Source organism: Centroberyx gerrardi, chromosome 8 (genome assembly GCF_048128805.1).
Source record: "Centroberyx gerrardi isolate f3 chromosome 8, fCenGer3.hap1.cur.20231027, whole genome shotgun sequence".
Taxonomy (NCBI): domain Eukaryota; kingdom Metazoa; phylum Chordata; class Actinopteri; order Beryciformes; family Berycidae; genus Centroberyx; species Centroberyx gerrardi.
The window spans coordinates 9,939,265-9,953,734 of record NC_136004.1 but is presented as its reverse complement, the minus strand read 5'-3'; the positions used below and the strand labels follow the sequence as shown (position 1 = coordinate 9,953,734).

The window sequence follows — 14,470 nt, the reverse complement described above, 5'->3', positions numbered from 1 at the left end:
AGGGGAGGGGAGGGGGGCCAGACCTCCTGCTCTACTGGTTAAGTCATGGAGCTTTCATAAGATTTCCCAACATCCACGTGGTTTGCAGCCCTGTCCCTTTCACCCTTGTGTGAGCATACAGCTCTCCTATTAGCCCGCCGGTGCCAACCTGAGGCAGCGAGGCGGCGTTAATTAACTTCCCTTCCTTGTGAGCATTTTAGCGGCACTGCATTACATTCTCAGCCCTCTGCCTCAACCTTTCACCTTTGACGATGCTCTCTCTCCCTCCGTCTCCCTCTCTTTTCCCCTCAGCTCAAACCACCATCGTTGGCCTCTTCTATCACAGCATGCACAGCTACTACAAAGAGATCAGCCCTATCAGGACCAGGTAAGAGGGAGTGTCCAAAGTCAGATATCCTTCCGCCCGCCTTACACGCGCTGCTTTTTCTTAAATTCAACTGAAAAAGCAATTGTTCAGTCAGGTTTATACATGAAGGTTATTTTTGGAATAAGATTTAGTCAGGGAAGCGTGCTCTAAACAAAATTGTTTACTGTAAAGTCAGCGCAATTATGAATTTCAGCCATTCGGAAAAAAACTCAAGTCTCCCTCAGATGATCTAAGATGCAGTAAGTGCCCTCAGCGTCAGCCAGAAGCGCTTCCTGTATGTGTGTGTGTGTGTGTGTGTGTGGAGGCGGGGTCGGGGGTCGGGTCCCCTGGCACCGAGGCGCCCCTGCTTCCTGAACCACAGTACGGCTGATGCCTGGGGCCGGGCGCTTATCTGTCCCCCTGCCTATCTCTCATCTCATCACTCAACCCTACCGACTGATACACCCTGCTATTACTACATCTCCATTTGCCTCTCACGTATTTTCCCATCACAAGGCCAACTTATTCCGCTAAAAGCAGCAATGTTTATTTTTTACCAAAAAAAAAAAAAAGTTACACCAGTTAAACGACCTGTTTTTCCCTCCTCATACGTCGTTTATTCATTGAAGTTACCGTCAGAAGCAGCCTTAATCTGGGACAGCGTGTCACATAGTTTGTATTTGATAGTGAGGCTTGTGATTGAGTGTTTTTAATATGGCCGTCCCGCTGCTCAGCTCCTCTGCGGGTGAGAATGTCCCTTTGTACCATGATAGAGGGGTGATGCTTGTACAATCCTGATGCCACATATCTGATGACCTTGAAAAGCTAGTGTTGCAATGCTGTGGGTGGTCAGTGCGATTTACAGCGCAGACAGATGGATCAAAGTCCCACTCTCATGCTACTGCTCTGGGCCGGCGTGTGACACTTGTGTGTAGATGTCAGTGCTAGATCACATTGGTTTGGCCTCTTTTTCAAATGAGCTTTATTGGCATTAAATACTTCAGTATCTGTGGCCAAAGCAAAAAAGTGATGATAATAAAAGTAACAATAATAATTCAATGTAATTGAACAATAGAAAATTGCAATCATTCAACCGCACACAAAGAAAAATAGACAGCATTAGTAGTTAGTCCCAAAAAATCAAGTCATTTCTGCCAGCTTGTGTCTTCAGTCGGGCATCTGTCTCTCCTGTCTCGGGTTTTCACAGGATATTACATAAATGGCAGCTAGAATCACACTTTTTTCTCCAAGAATATACAGCATTTTTTTGTACATATGTTTTGGAATTTGGAGAAATAGGTCGCTCTGACATTTTCATACCCAGTGCAGCTCTGTCTCCACCTCTGCTTGTCAGGTAATCTGCCATTGTGTACTGTCTGTTTAGGGCCAAAAATGTCTCTAATTTACTCTAGATTTCTTTCCAATATGATTGATACCTTTCTTTTTGTTGAGCCATAATTTGAAATGTAATGAATCTGTCTCTCTCCATCTGTCCCTTTCTCTCTGTATCTCTGTTCCTGTGTCCATCTCTGTCTCTATCCCTGTTCCTCTGTCTCGCTGTCTTTCTCTTCCTTCTTCCTCTGTGCCTTTCTTTCTGTCTCTACCAGGATTAATGAAGCAACTGACTTCAAAGATCATAAGATCCAGGTAGCCAGCTGCCTCATCTCCCTGAAGGTGGAGCCTTCCCCGGCCCTGTCAGTCAACCTCTCTGGAGCCCCGCTCATCAAAATCGTCCTCACCCACGTCCTGGTAAGAGTCTGCCCTCACCCTCGCAACACACCAAGGCGTCCCAGCTCTTTCTCATCTGAGTCATGTCTTTATCTGCCATAAGAAAGCACCCTTTTTACTTCAGAGTGAGTCAGTCACGCTGGGAAACTGGCGCCGTTAGGTTTTCCAGATGGCCAGCGCAGATGTCGGGTGTGGGACACTCACCTTATCAGAGGGAAAAGGGTCGTGGTTTGCTTGTGGCTACAATAGTCGGATCCCCCCATATGAAATCCATCAGCTCTATTTTTGGTGCTCTCTTATGTAAGAAGATGAGTGTCTATCACTGACCGAGGCTCGTGCAGCTGGGCACTCACCAACGCAAAGAAGGAAACTTATTTTGGTTTTCATTAGCCCGTCTAAATTCTCCTTCGCAGAGCATGTGGCTTCCAGAAAGCAAACTGATTATGGACATTAGAACTGCGGGCTTACGGCCCTTTGAAAGGAACAATAACTTGCCTTTATGAACAACATACTTTTTCTTCACTGCTTTGTGGCAGGGGCTTTATGGACATGTTGCCAGTTTTCCATAGGAAATGAATTTGAAGCCCATAATGAAAATGAACTTATAAAATGTGTATTGTGTGTATGACATAGTACTTCACAGCCATAGAGATCTTTTTAATCTTTTGCACACTGGTAAGATTGTGAATGTGAAGCCATTCTATTCACCTAACATGACATAATAATCTGTCATATGATATCAATTATATAGCTGTTGACTAAATCACCCACTAAATGTAATGTAGACTGTTCATTACATCTCCCAGAATATACAAGTCCAGTGGTTCTCAGTTGAACAATATTCACTTTCTATTAAAGTGAATCACCAATAGTTTTTTTTTTTTTCTTCCCTCACTCTTAAGTGCACAAATGAAAACCATGCGGCTTTGTGAAACCATGGTAATATTGCTTTGTTTGCCTTCATTTTCCCTAGTGAAATAAATGTTTATGCTGCAATTATCTGGCCTGGTTCCTGTGACAATGATTACTGTGTTTGTTTTAGCAGACACCATGGGAGAGGGCTTATACTCTCCTTTGTTATGGGAGTGCTGGAGATGCTCACCAGCTCTGCTGCATGTTGATTCAAGGTGTTTCTATTTTAGTTGGATTGCTTTTACTTCTGATGTAAGGATAAATCAGTGTTTCTTACATTCTTTCCTCTCTACCCCATTACATATAAGCTTAGGCTGTTGTACTTATTACTAACGCATACTGATTGGAAGGTAGTGTGCCAACACTCTTCTTTTCAACTTAAGTTGAGCTATATAGCATAGACTCTATATTTAGGAGTTGCATCATGATTTGGCACGCAACACTTTTGGCTGTGACCATATCCAGAGAAAGGGTTGTTTTGCTATTACTGATTTGCTGCGGAGACCTGTAGATGGATTTGGTCAAAAAAGTGACTATTTTTGGAATTTTAATGTCTTTGGCAGCTGGTGGATACTTATCACCCCCCCAGAGTTGGAGGCAGGGAGAGCTGCTCACACAGTATGTGGCAGACCTTTCCCTGTCATTGTTTGTGCCGCTCTTTACTGTCTGCGCAAGTCAAACCCCAAAAAATGGCCTCCCATGGCACTGCTCCAGTGGCCTGGAGTACGTGATTTGTGATTGACCTCTCTGTTTAGCCCCAGAGAGTAGACAAGCACCCAGTGACTTCATTAAAACCTAGCGGGGGAGCTGTCTCTGAGGCAGAGAGCTGTCAGCTCGCCCGTATTTCTTGCTTCTCTTCATGCTGTCATGGTTACAACAGGTCCTGTGTACCATCTCAAGTCGTACAAACAGTCACCTACTGTCATGGCTCTGGTCCAGACGGTCGATGCCTTCGGCCATCCGTTTTCCCTATCTGACACCTGCCACGATGAAGCGCATTGTACCGCGGATTGATGGAGCCACCGATCCGGAACGACCTTGTGCGGCGGCAGGTAGCGGCCTCTCTCTGAAGGTCAGAGCCATGTGGTCGGCGTCTGTACGACCTTGCTATGTTGATTGATGCCCTCTGAGCTCACACCGCAAACACCCCAGTGAGGTCATGCCATTCCCAGCTGACTGTGTCAGGGCCGAGGGTGCCGCCGTTGCGGGTTGTGTGGCACGGAGCGGGTCCGATACCCAGACAAGGTGTTATCGGGCCTGCTGGAGGCCCGCTAGCTTTCTCACGCCATTCGGACGCGGCGCTGATTGGACCCTGGCTCCACCGGTGATTTATTACCGCTGTCTGACCAGGGTTTGGTTTGGGAGGGACTGAGGAGAAGAGAGAAGAGGAAAAGGAGTGGAGGGGGGGGCACTGGGGTCTGTAGTTAAACATTAATACATACATAAAAACTCCAACACCTCCTCCTCCCTCTTCCCTTCTTCCTTCAAAGCATCACACCGATGGTATGAAGTGAACAAATGGAAAGATTGATTTCACGAGCAAGGACGATTTTTTAGGGTCAAAACTGAAAGGATTGAAAAAACAGATTTTGACAAGCAAGACCTGACTTAACAGGCTAGTAAAGCAGTGTGTTAGTTTGGCGGCTGCAGAAGAAGAGCCAAGGGGAACGGAGGAATGGGGAGGTAGCACTGGAGGAGCGCTGGTGGCCTCTGTCTCTTCCCTCATACCAGGCTTGGGATCAGTTCACTTTCACTTTTTATCATCCAAAATGTAAACGCCTTAATAATACTTAATCATTTCCACATAGAATGAATACAAGATTTCAATTTTTACATTTTCAAGAAAATACGCTTTTTTTTATTGACCCCGACCCTGCCTCATAGACCTCACCGATACACCACCAATTTGTGATTGGAAAAAAATCAGTGTTAGTGACTAAGTTTGAATATTCCATTCAACTTCGTCCACCGGTCCCCTCCCATAATTTAAAGAACATGAAAGGGAGAGTTTGGTGGGAAAGGGAGGAAAGAGGTCAGGGGAAGAAAGGGAGACTGGGTGGTTTGTGTTTACAAAGGCGTCTAGACTTGTTGGAGCTTCCTAATAAGTGCAGAAAATAATGGATTAATTGTTCGGCAACTGTGAAAATAAACACACAAAGACTATATAAAGCTTTCTGATACCCAATCTATTAATCATGTGTGCCTACGCTGGTATCAGTCCTTTCTGCCACAATAATAACCACCCTTTATTGCCAGTCTTTTTATAACTCCCAGCACACGCCCAGCTTAAATCTTGCGGGCAAGTCTCTCCCCCTTCTCTCTCTCAACCACCCACACCCACCCATACACCAACACACACACACACACACACAAATACAGGCTGTATGAGCCAGCATGCTGATCAATCGCAGATGGAGGTCTGGCTATTGCTATTCACCTCTTGCCAAAAGCTTTGCATTTAGAGTCTCTCTTTGCCACTCCTCCCATTTACCGCCCCCCTCTCTATCACCACTCTATCCCCACTCTATCCCCACTCTGTCCCCACTCTGTCCCCACTGCCACTACCACCACCGCTCGCTATATGCTAAACAAAACACAGCTCCAGTTTGACTCCCGGGGACAGTAGAAAAAGTCCCTGGCGCTGGTTCCGTCCATATTGACGTTTCACTTTTCCCGCATTCCCACCAGGCTCAATGCTTTTGTTATATGAGTAAGAAGGGGAACAGCCCTCAACTTAAGAATGCCAACATGTTGTTCCTGCGGTCTATGACACCCTAAGCAGTATTTGTGAACACGGACAGGCCCAGAAACCAGAGAATTAAGACTCAAATGTGTGATATCAGCTATAAAGACTACAGCGGCACATTGCATTGCTCCTATTTAGATTCTGTTGTCTGTTTAGTTCTAAATGGAAAGAAGCACATGCCATGTTTGTTGTTATCGCCATGGTATTTCAGCGACACTTCCCTTTCCAGACTTTCCAGCTCACCTTATCAAAACAACACTGTAACTTGTGCTGTTGTTTAATTGTCTCCAGTTTTTCTTCACACCCCGCACGCCTATCAACACTTACATAGTTGTTTTGAGTGTCTACCTCGGAGACCGAGTCGAGACCACAGCTGCACGTCTTATTACATTTCCCCTGATATAATGATCTCACTCAAGGCCAGTTGTGTTGTGCTGCAGACCCTGCGATGTTGTCAGTAACCAGTCTGTAAACTGTAAAGGCCTGTTATTACAGTGCTGAGATCTGTCTGAGTTGCGTGTTGTGTCTGCTGATCAATAGGAATTTAATAATGTCAGTATATTGAATTTAAGATGGTTTAGTGGGGTGTTTGTCCGGCAGCGGTATGCCAAAAAGGCCCGGATGTGATACTGTTTTCCTAGTTTGACATTGGCGAGTTGACATTGGCTGTTTTCTGACTGTACATTGTAAAGTGATTTTTTTAAAAAAATGTAAAATGGGTGATTTGGAGTGAGTAATCTGATTGTAAAGTGAACCCTGATTTAAGAGGGTCTCTTAACAGACTCAAGGTCACATTCTGTCCTGTGGTTGGGTCCTTTGAGCCTGGATAATGTTTCACCATACCTCCGTGTGCCTTTCCCAGACACACTGCAATAAAGCGTTTCCTTTCCTTACTAATTTTAACAACAGTCAGTGTTGCTTTTGGGAAATGCACGTATGGCCTCTCTCATGTTATGCAGAACAAATTAACCACAGTCAAAACGTGTTCGGAAACTTCTACATCTCCTTTCTTCTGTTGACTCACACTTAAACAAAGCCTTTTCCCCACCGACTTAAACACTTCCACATTGAGGGATGCTCAGCGTAGCTTTTTAAATAAAGTGTTGTATGTGGTAAAGTGTGGCTGATGAGTTTCGATGCTCTCCCTTCTGGTCCGTGCTGGCAGTTGTACAGTGGAGAAATGATATCTATACCACATGCAGTTCAGAAAGTGCAGTCCAAATTACACTCTGGCGCTCCGTGTTCTCAAATATGTTGGAACATTTGAGGGGAAAAAGAGAAGATCGCTGACTTATTCACACTCATAGTGTTGTGTAATTTTTCACTGGTTTTTAAATTTAGAGCAACCACAACCTTTATTTAGACTTCATCGCTCCTGAAATATGCCTCACTGCACTTGAGGCTGCATGTCAGTGTGCCAGCACTCAATGGAATGAGCGGGTGTGTGTAGGACTTATTTAGGCTGCAAGGAGAATGTGAGTTTGAAGTGACATTTAACATCAGTGCATTTTCACTTATGATCAGACTTGATTGACAATATTTTCCACGTGAAAATTTGCCTTTTAATTTGCATATCTCCATTTGACATGCTTTCATTGTGAAAACCTAGTCTAAAGAAATCATACTCCTAAAACATTAACAAACTACAGCAATGTGCACAGTAATCATATATTTTCTATATGTCTAGAGTCAGTAGTAATGTTGCCTTTTTGCAATTTTCAATAATGAGAGTCTGAATGCTGGTGGTGAATAGAGTTATCTTATGCCAGAGGTTGACTTTTAATACACTCATAATTATTTAAGCTTAAAGCAAAAAAGTACTAAAGTAAAAAGTTAAATATCCCAGTAATTTGTGTGTGTGTGTGTGTGTGTGCATACACACTGTCTGAGTGTGACAGCCACCTCTGCAAGTGTTCAGATTGTGTTTGTTCAGCACTAGCCTGTCTGTGTTGAATTGTTGAAACAAGAATGGTGGCTGGTCTGCAGCTTTCTCCATCTTCTCCTTATTAACGCCTTACTTGAGAACCAGCTGTCAAAAGCTAAGATGTAATTTGGCCTGGAATAGGCCGATGTCTTGGGATTCGAAGAGGCGTATGCTGTCGGTGTTTGGTGAAGCTGAGCTCGACCACAGAGAGGGTTTGTCTTCCAGCTCTGCCAGTCATGGGAGGTCTGGAAGACACCACAGAGAGACGAGCTGCGTGCGCTTACACAAATTGCCGGGTATGTCATGTAAGGCTTATATGCAGATGTGATGCATGAGAGTGTATATTTTCATTCCTCGTCATTTTCGCCCGACAGGCTCAGCGCAGTCATTAGGCAGCAAAAGAACAACATTTGCTTTGGATTAGAGGGATAGACGTATCAGCCAGCGATTCTCCTGTTGGCAGAGCAGACACTGAAGGCCATTGCTTCACCATGACAACAGATTGTTGGGGTGGTGGAAATGGACTGCAGGAGTGTCCTGTTTCCATGAATCATCGGGATACGCCACTCATACCTGAAGCACAGCTCAGAGTCTCCCCCAAATTGTTGTTATGCAACACACTGTCATATGACAGGCCTGTAGTGATGATGACATGGCAGCTGGAAGTGGTTTGTTCACCGCTAAAGAGTTGCATCATACTTTGGTCCCCCTGCAGCTGTTTCATGTTACATCTCTATTGATGCACCTGAGTCTCAATCCATGCAGTATTACTATTAGTTGCTGCTAAGGCTGGCTAGCTCTAGGAGTTTAAGCTTATTCTGCTCATTTTGATAAAATGTAAATGTAAACATGAACCTATTTCCATTTTTAAACTCCATTACTTTAAAATCCAGGGGTCAGTGAGTTGCAGTTGAAGTAGGTTGATGGAGTGGGACAGAGTGACGGAGAAGCCCCAGAAACACCTCCACTATCTATGATTTATCGCCCCCCTCTCTCACTGACGCTCCACCTTTATCTGCCTGTCACTCACTGCATCTCTCGCCTTCTATATCTCCTGTGACTGGCTCTCTCCCTCTCTTGCCTCTCCCTTCCTCTCTAAGTCTCTTCTTCTTATGAGGCTCAAAGTGATTTCCAAGGCGGTGCTTGCTGGCCTTCTGTTGTTAATAAAGAGTTGGAGTGCCGGCTGCAGTCTTGGCTGGTAGACGCCGAGGCCTCGGGGCACCGGGGGAACAACGGCGTGCGCTGAAAGCCCAGCCAGATCTCTGAGTGCATTCTAACACTCACCAGCGACTTTCGGATCCATGTCCCCCTCCTCAGATATCAGCTCAAAAACACACGCTGGATAGCTATACCACAAACAGACAGTTGCTACAGGGGAACAACAACCAAACAGCACTCCTCACATATGGTGATGGTCTGTCAGTTGATGTATTTTTTAGTTTGTATCTGGGACGTGTCAGGGTTTGATAATGATGGATTGTGTCCCAAGAGGCCGGGTCTTAGGCTCAAAATGGATAATTAGTCTCTCTTCAATAACACAGCTGCAGCAAAGGTTCAGCGGTTGTGGAGAGCAAATGTGTCACTGTAAAGCAAGGGTTACAGTGTGTGAATGTGCCTTCACACTCTCAGCTGCGATTGGATGCCAGTTACAGTTTGCCTCTCTTCCATCTGCTTTCATTTACACCCAACAAGCAATGTTGAGTTATTAAAGCCCGCAGGGGACCAGTAAATTCACCCACAGGGTCGCTCGCAGCTCCTTAAAGCCAGCCGCCTGCCCATGATGACGGGGTGCAGTTAAGGCGCTCTCATGGCTCTGGAGCCCATTGTCCTGCTTACACTGATGGACCCATGGATTCATCTTAAGGGTCACAATACACGATGACTAAAGAGCTGCATGTGCAAAATAGACAGAATGAGACCAACTATTTGGTTACACAATGAAGTCAACGTATTGTGCTATGCTTTGTAATATGAATCATTGAGCCTATGGGCCAGGAAACAGACAGGCTGACTGTCAGTTTCACTCTCGCTCTCACTTTTTCCAGAAGGAAATAGCGCAGACACAGTCCATCTCAACATACACTTATCCAGTCTGAGAGTCTAGGCTCAGGGAATAAGGAGAGGTGTGTAGTCTCTCAATGTACACCCAGCCAGCCAATGAAAGTGTTGTTTTCTTCAGATGACAGATTGAGGAGGGTAGAGGTTTAACCAGGGTCAAGCCCTAATTGCTGCATTCTTGCACTTGAGCCATTAGCTCACTGTCTCTGGGGACTCCAAATCTCATATTAAGGAATTACGCTGAAAAAGCGAGTTATAATCAAATAAGATTCTTGAAGACAGGAGTAAGGAGTCTCTCTCAGTGTAATAATCACCTTTGCTGAGTGCGGATCCTTTGTTACAATCTCTGACTATTGAAGCTGAAGTTTATTGACATCTAAGCACCAGTGAAACACTTTCATTTTGTATGAGAAACAACTGTGAGGTGGTTTATTCCTCCCTGGGTCCAAAAGCCAAGCTGGACAGTAGTTTTAGCTTTAACACAACAAGTTCTGATGCTTCTGTTGAGCATATGGATGGAAGGAAAGCCAACCAGCATTAAGGAAAGAATGCTGCTAATTTGGGTCCAAAATATTCCGTGGCCTCTCCTATATTAAAGCACATTTTCCTAGCAGGTTGCTCTGAGTTATGGGACAAACATGTAACTTATTGGTCATCAGTCAGCCAGTACAATACAAAAGCAGATTTTTGCTATATGACATAATTTAGTCTGGCAATGAAAGACAACATTGGTTCAGTGATAGGATTATCTTTGTTTTCCTTTCTTTCTCTTTTTCAGAGCAAAGACCAGCAAGATCAAGCTTTAAATCAGAGCAATAAAGTCTTCCTCTACTGTGGCTTCTTGGACTATAGGTGGGTCTCCCTTACACAGCGTAGATACAGCATGTTTTAATTAGCAAACTCCATTCAACATTCATACTTAGTCCCAAAATGAGATTGTGTTTTGATTGTCAAGTTTGCTTATTCTTTAAGGCTTTAAATCAAGAATTATAATCAAAGGTCTGGAAAGCTGTACTTTCTTTTTGTCACTCAAATCCAGTCCAGTGTTAAACACGTTGCTGTTTCAGCTTGGTGTGTCTTGAGAAACAGTTTGTAGAACAAACCTTCTGTAAAAATACAGTGATCTGATAAGTGGAGCCAAAACACTATTTAGAAACCATAAATCATTTTAAAAGGGAGTGTGGTTCAGTTGGACTCAAAGGCTTCCTCTCCTTACTCCCCTTCGCCCTGAGGTTCAAGAAAAATGTGAATTATTGGATTGTCCTGTCAGATGTTTAATTCAGCAAAATATTCTCAGCGCACCTCCCTTAATGGATCATGTTGAATATTCCCAGCCAGCAGTGTTCCTACAAAAACCCTCTGCATGTTTTTTTTTTTCTGCATATCTTTGTTTTGATAAGTTTCATGCTTACTTGTTTAGAAAAGAATGCATAGTATGTTCTCCCAAACACCACTGGATAATGTCTGAGTCTGCATGCCATATTTTCTCTGTGAATAAGTTGTCTTCTCTCTCAGTTCAAAGGAGGGAGTATGGTCCAACGAGGGCTGTGTACGCTCAGGTGGGAACATGACGTACTCTGTGTGTCTATGCAACCACCTCACCAACTTTGCCATCCTCATGCAAGTGGTGCCTTTAAAGGTATGAAGCTTTGGCCACTCTTTATGGAAATTATTCTGCCTATAACCATGTGGAATCTGTTGGTGGGAAATTTTCTTTGTTGCTTTTTGCCGGGAGCATTGTTCTTCTGCACCACCTTTATTCCATAGCGAGTTTCTCCCTCTGTGTCCTTGTCTGTTCCACAGTACATAACTAGATTTGTAGGAGTATAATTGGACAGGAGGTGGTGGTTTACCACACAGTTACCCACCACCCAGAGGCCCCACTGCTGCTTTTGGACAGTTTGCCATTCCTCCCTGTAGGTCAATTGTAAGCAGACCTACGCAGTAACAATGTTGGTTTCACTGGTGGTTTTTATAGAGAAGTACTGTGGACAACCATGATTAAGTGTGGTTATATCGGGTCACTGCAAAGGTCAGTGGACCATTCCTCAAGGACCACAGTCTCTCAAGAGACCAAAAACTATCCCTTTGAAAGATCTGGGTTAATATTTATGCCACTACTGCTCACTTTCTCTCTGAATGCTCTTCTGCATAGTATTCCCACTGTTTACAATACATTTGCATTATCTGCATTTAGCTGACACTCTTACCCAGAGGGACTTACAATGCCAGCCCTGTGTACATTGTCACCACAGACTATTCTCCGTTATCCCAGAATATGCGCCATGGGAGTATGGGCAGCATCACGGATGGCTTCTTTAAATAGAAAAGAGGAGTCCTTTTTGCAGCTAAGTGGGCCAGCGCTGTATTTAAGTAACAGAAGTCTATTTGATGCTATACTTTCCTTCGACCAGTCTCTAATTAGTGGGCTGCCTCATCCCTCAGCTGCTGGGGAACATCCCACGTATCCCTATTCTGGAAGGCAGAGGCTTCTCAACCCTCCTAATGACAAGGCACATGTGAAGAGAGTTAATGGAGAATCAAACCCAAATCCTCAAAATAGCTTAAACTCAAAAACAACATCAATGCGCCGGGCCATATGCCACGGATATATGCATATGGACAAACACAATTACCACTGTCTCTCTTTGGCTGGTTGGACGATGTATATTTTGCATATCTCAAAACCATAAGAAAACACAGAACTTTGGACCGAGGTGTTTTCCTGTACATTCACAGTCACATTAATCTAAAAAAACTAGAATACACACGGTATATGAATAGATCTCATCCAGAAAATGTGATTCTAAGTTGATTCAGTGTTTTTTTGGGGTTTTTTTTTGACACTGCAGGAGTCGTGCCATTTTACTGAAGCTTTATTACAATGATATAGTCTTGCCCAGTCCTGGACAGGAGCCCGCCTGAGAGCATACTAATGAGGGTCACTATTGTGGTCATCATCATAAACTCTACTGAGCCCCTTTTGAATTTCCTGGCTACCAGTCTACTGGTCGAGGCTGAATGAAACAGACCAGGGGGTTTGGACTGGACTAGTGCATGGAAGAGAGGATCGGACCTCATTTTATTCAACTCCTTCCATACAGGCTGGCCACAGTACAGAAAACAATAACATCCTAGATACAGTAGATACTGCCATGTTTTGAGGAACATAGCAGTTCACAACAGCCTGTAGGGGGCAGTGTTGCACCACTTTCAGCTTGACTTGTTTGAAGCTTCAACTTTACAGCGCTACTGATTAACCATAAACCACATTACCAGCAAAGTAATTATGTTTTTCCATTTGATCTTATTTTGCCATTATGGGTGGCACTAATTGTGATATCCATACACAGCTCACCAATGTCCACCGGGTGGCGCTATCAACCATCGGTTATGTTGGCTGCTCCATCTCCATCTTCTGTCTTGCCATCACTCTGGTCACCTTTGCAGTCCTGTCGTGAGTATCATCACTGAATCACAGTCATATACATCATTTAATAGCCTCATAATGTGGAATATTTAATATATAGTGTTTATAAAAATATTAAGATTTATACATATATGTAGGCCTACATAATACATAATGTAAGTTCATAAATGTACTCATATGAATATGTAAATGTATTTTATATCTACTTATACACTATACAATCCAATTTTATATGTTTTTGTCTGCCTGGCTGTACTGACTTGATAGTGGTGTTCGTCTGTTGCTCTGCAGGTCAGTGAGTACCATCCGTAACCAGCGCTACCACATCCACGCCAACCTGTCCTTCGCCATCCTGGTGGCCGAGATCTTACTGCTCATCAGCTCCCGCTTCGACCCCGGCACGGTAGGTACAGCACACCCTGCTCTTCAAAGAGGTGAAGCAGAGATGTCACACTCATGATGATGATGATGATGATGATGATGATGATGATGACAATGGTGATGAGGATAGCAATGGCAATTATGTTGTTGATGATGGTGATGATGATGATGACAAAGATGGTGATGATGATAATGAATAATGACGATGATTATGTTGTTGATTATGGTGACGATGATGAAAGATGTACCTCAGGATGATTAGTGATTGTCTCTGGCGTTAGCTAATGTAGCTCCTTAATAAACTAAATAATAATAGTAAACCAGATTTGTATAGCACTTTTCAAAACAATGTCACAAAGTGCTTTACAGCATGAAAAAGGCAAAATGTCATAAACTGCAAAGTACAAGTAAATAAATAAAATCAAGGTACATAAAAGAAAAAAGAAAATCTAATAGACAAAATACAAAACAGGTTCAAGAAAGATTAAACAATAAAAATGAGTGACAAAAGTAACAATCATACAAATAACGAGATTTAAAAGGCAAGATTTCAAACTGAAATAAAAAATGATGATGAGGAGAAGGAGGGGAATGGGCGTGAGGAAGATGAGGATTGGATTTGCATGTTCTAAGAGCCTGGTCTTGTCTCCTGTCCCAGCTGCCCTGTAAGGTGATGGCGGTCCTGCTCCACTTCTTCTTCCTGAGCGCCTTTGCCTGGATGCTGGTGGAGGGCCTGCACCTCTACAGCATGGTGGTCAAGGTCTTCGGCTCCGAGGGCAGCAAACACTTCTACTACTACGGCATTGGCTGGGGTAGGTCTGCTTGTTTACACTCTGAATCATATGCGTGATCCATGAAGACAAACACACAAAAGCACATACAAACAGTACATTGTAAACACACACGCCTCCCTCACACACACATACGCACGTGCACACACACATG

The 14,470-nt window shown here is 43.8% G+C and overlaps 1 protein-coding gene across 2 annotated transcripts in view; it reads left to right on the top strand.

Annotated features, from left to right (window-relative positions):
* The window catches only part of adgrd1 (adhesion G protein-coupled receptor D1), a 28,654-nt gene that overhangs the window by 9,844 nt on the left and 4,340 nt on the right, over positions 1 to 14,470 (top strand). For both annotated transcript variants that reach the window (XM_071927828.2, XM_071927827.2), the window contains 7 exons: positions 292 to 367; positions 1,954 to 2,095; positions 10,493 to 10,566; positions 11,230 to 11,353; positions 13,068 to 13,171; positions 13,436 to 13,547; positions 14,184 to 14,337. In XM_071927828.2, coding sequence (XP_071783929.2) covers positions 292 to 367; positions 1,954 to 2,095; positions 10,493 to 10,566; positions 11,230 to 11,353; positions 13,068 to 13,171; positions 13,436 to 13,547; positions 14,184 to 14,337 — 786 coding nt within the window. The remainder of the gene's footprint in view (positions 1 to 291; positions 368 to 1,953; positions 2,096 to 10,492; positions 10,567 to 11,229; positions 11,354 to 13,067; positions 13,172 to 13,435; positions 13,548 to 14,183; positions 14,338 to 14,470) is intronic.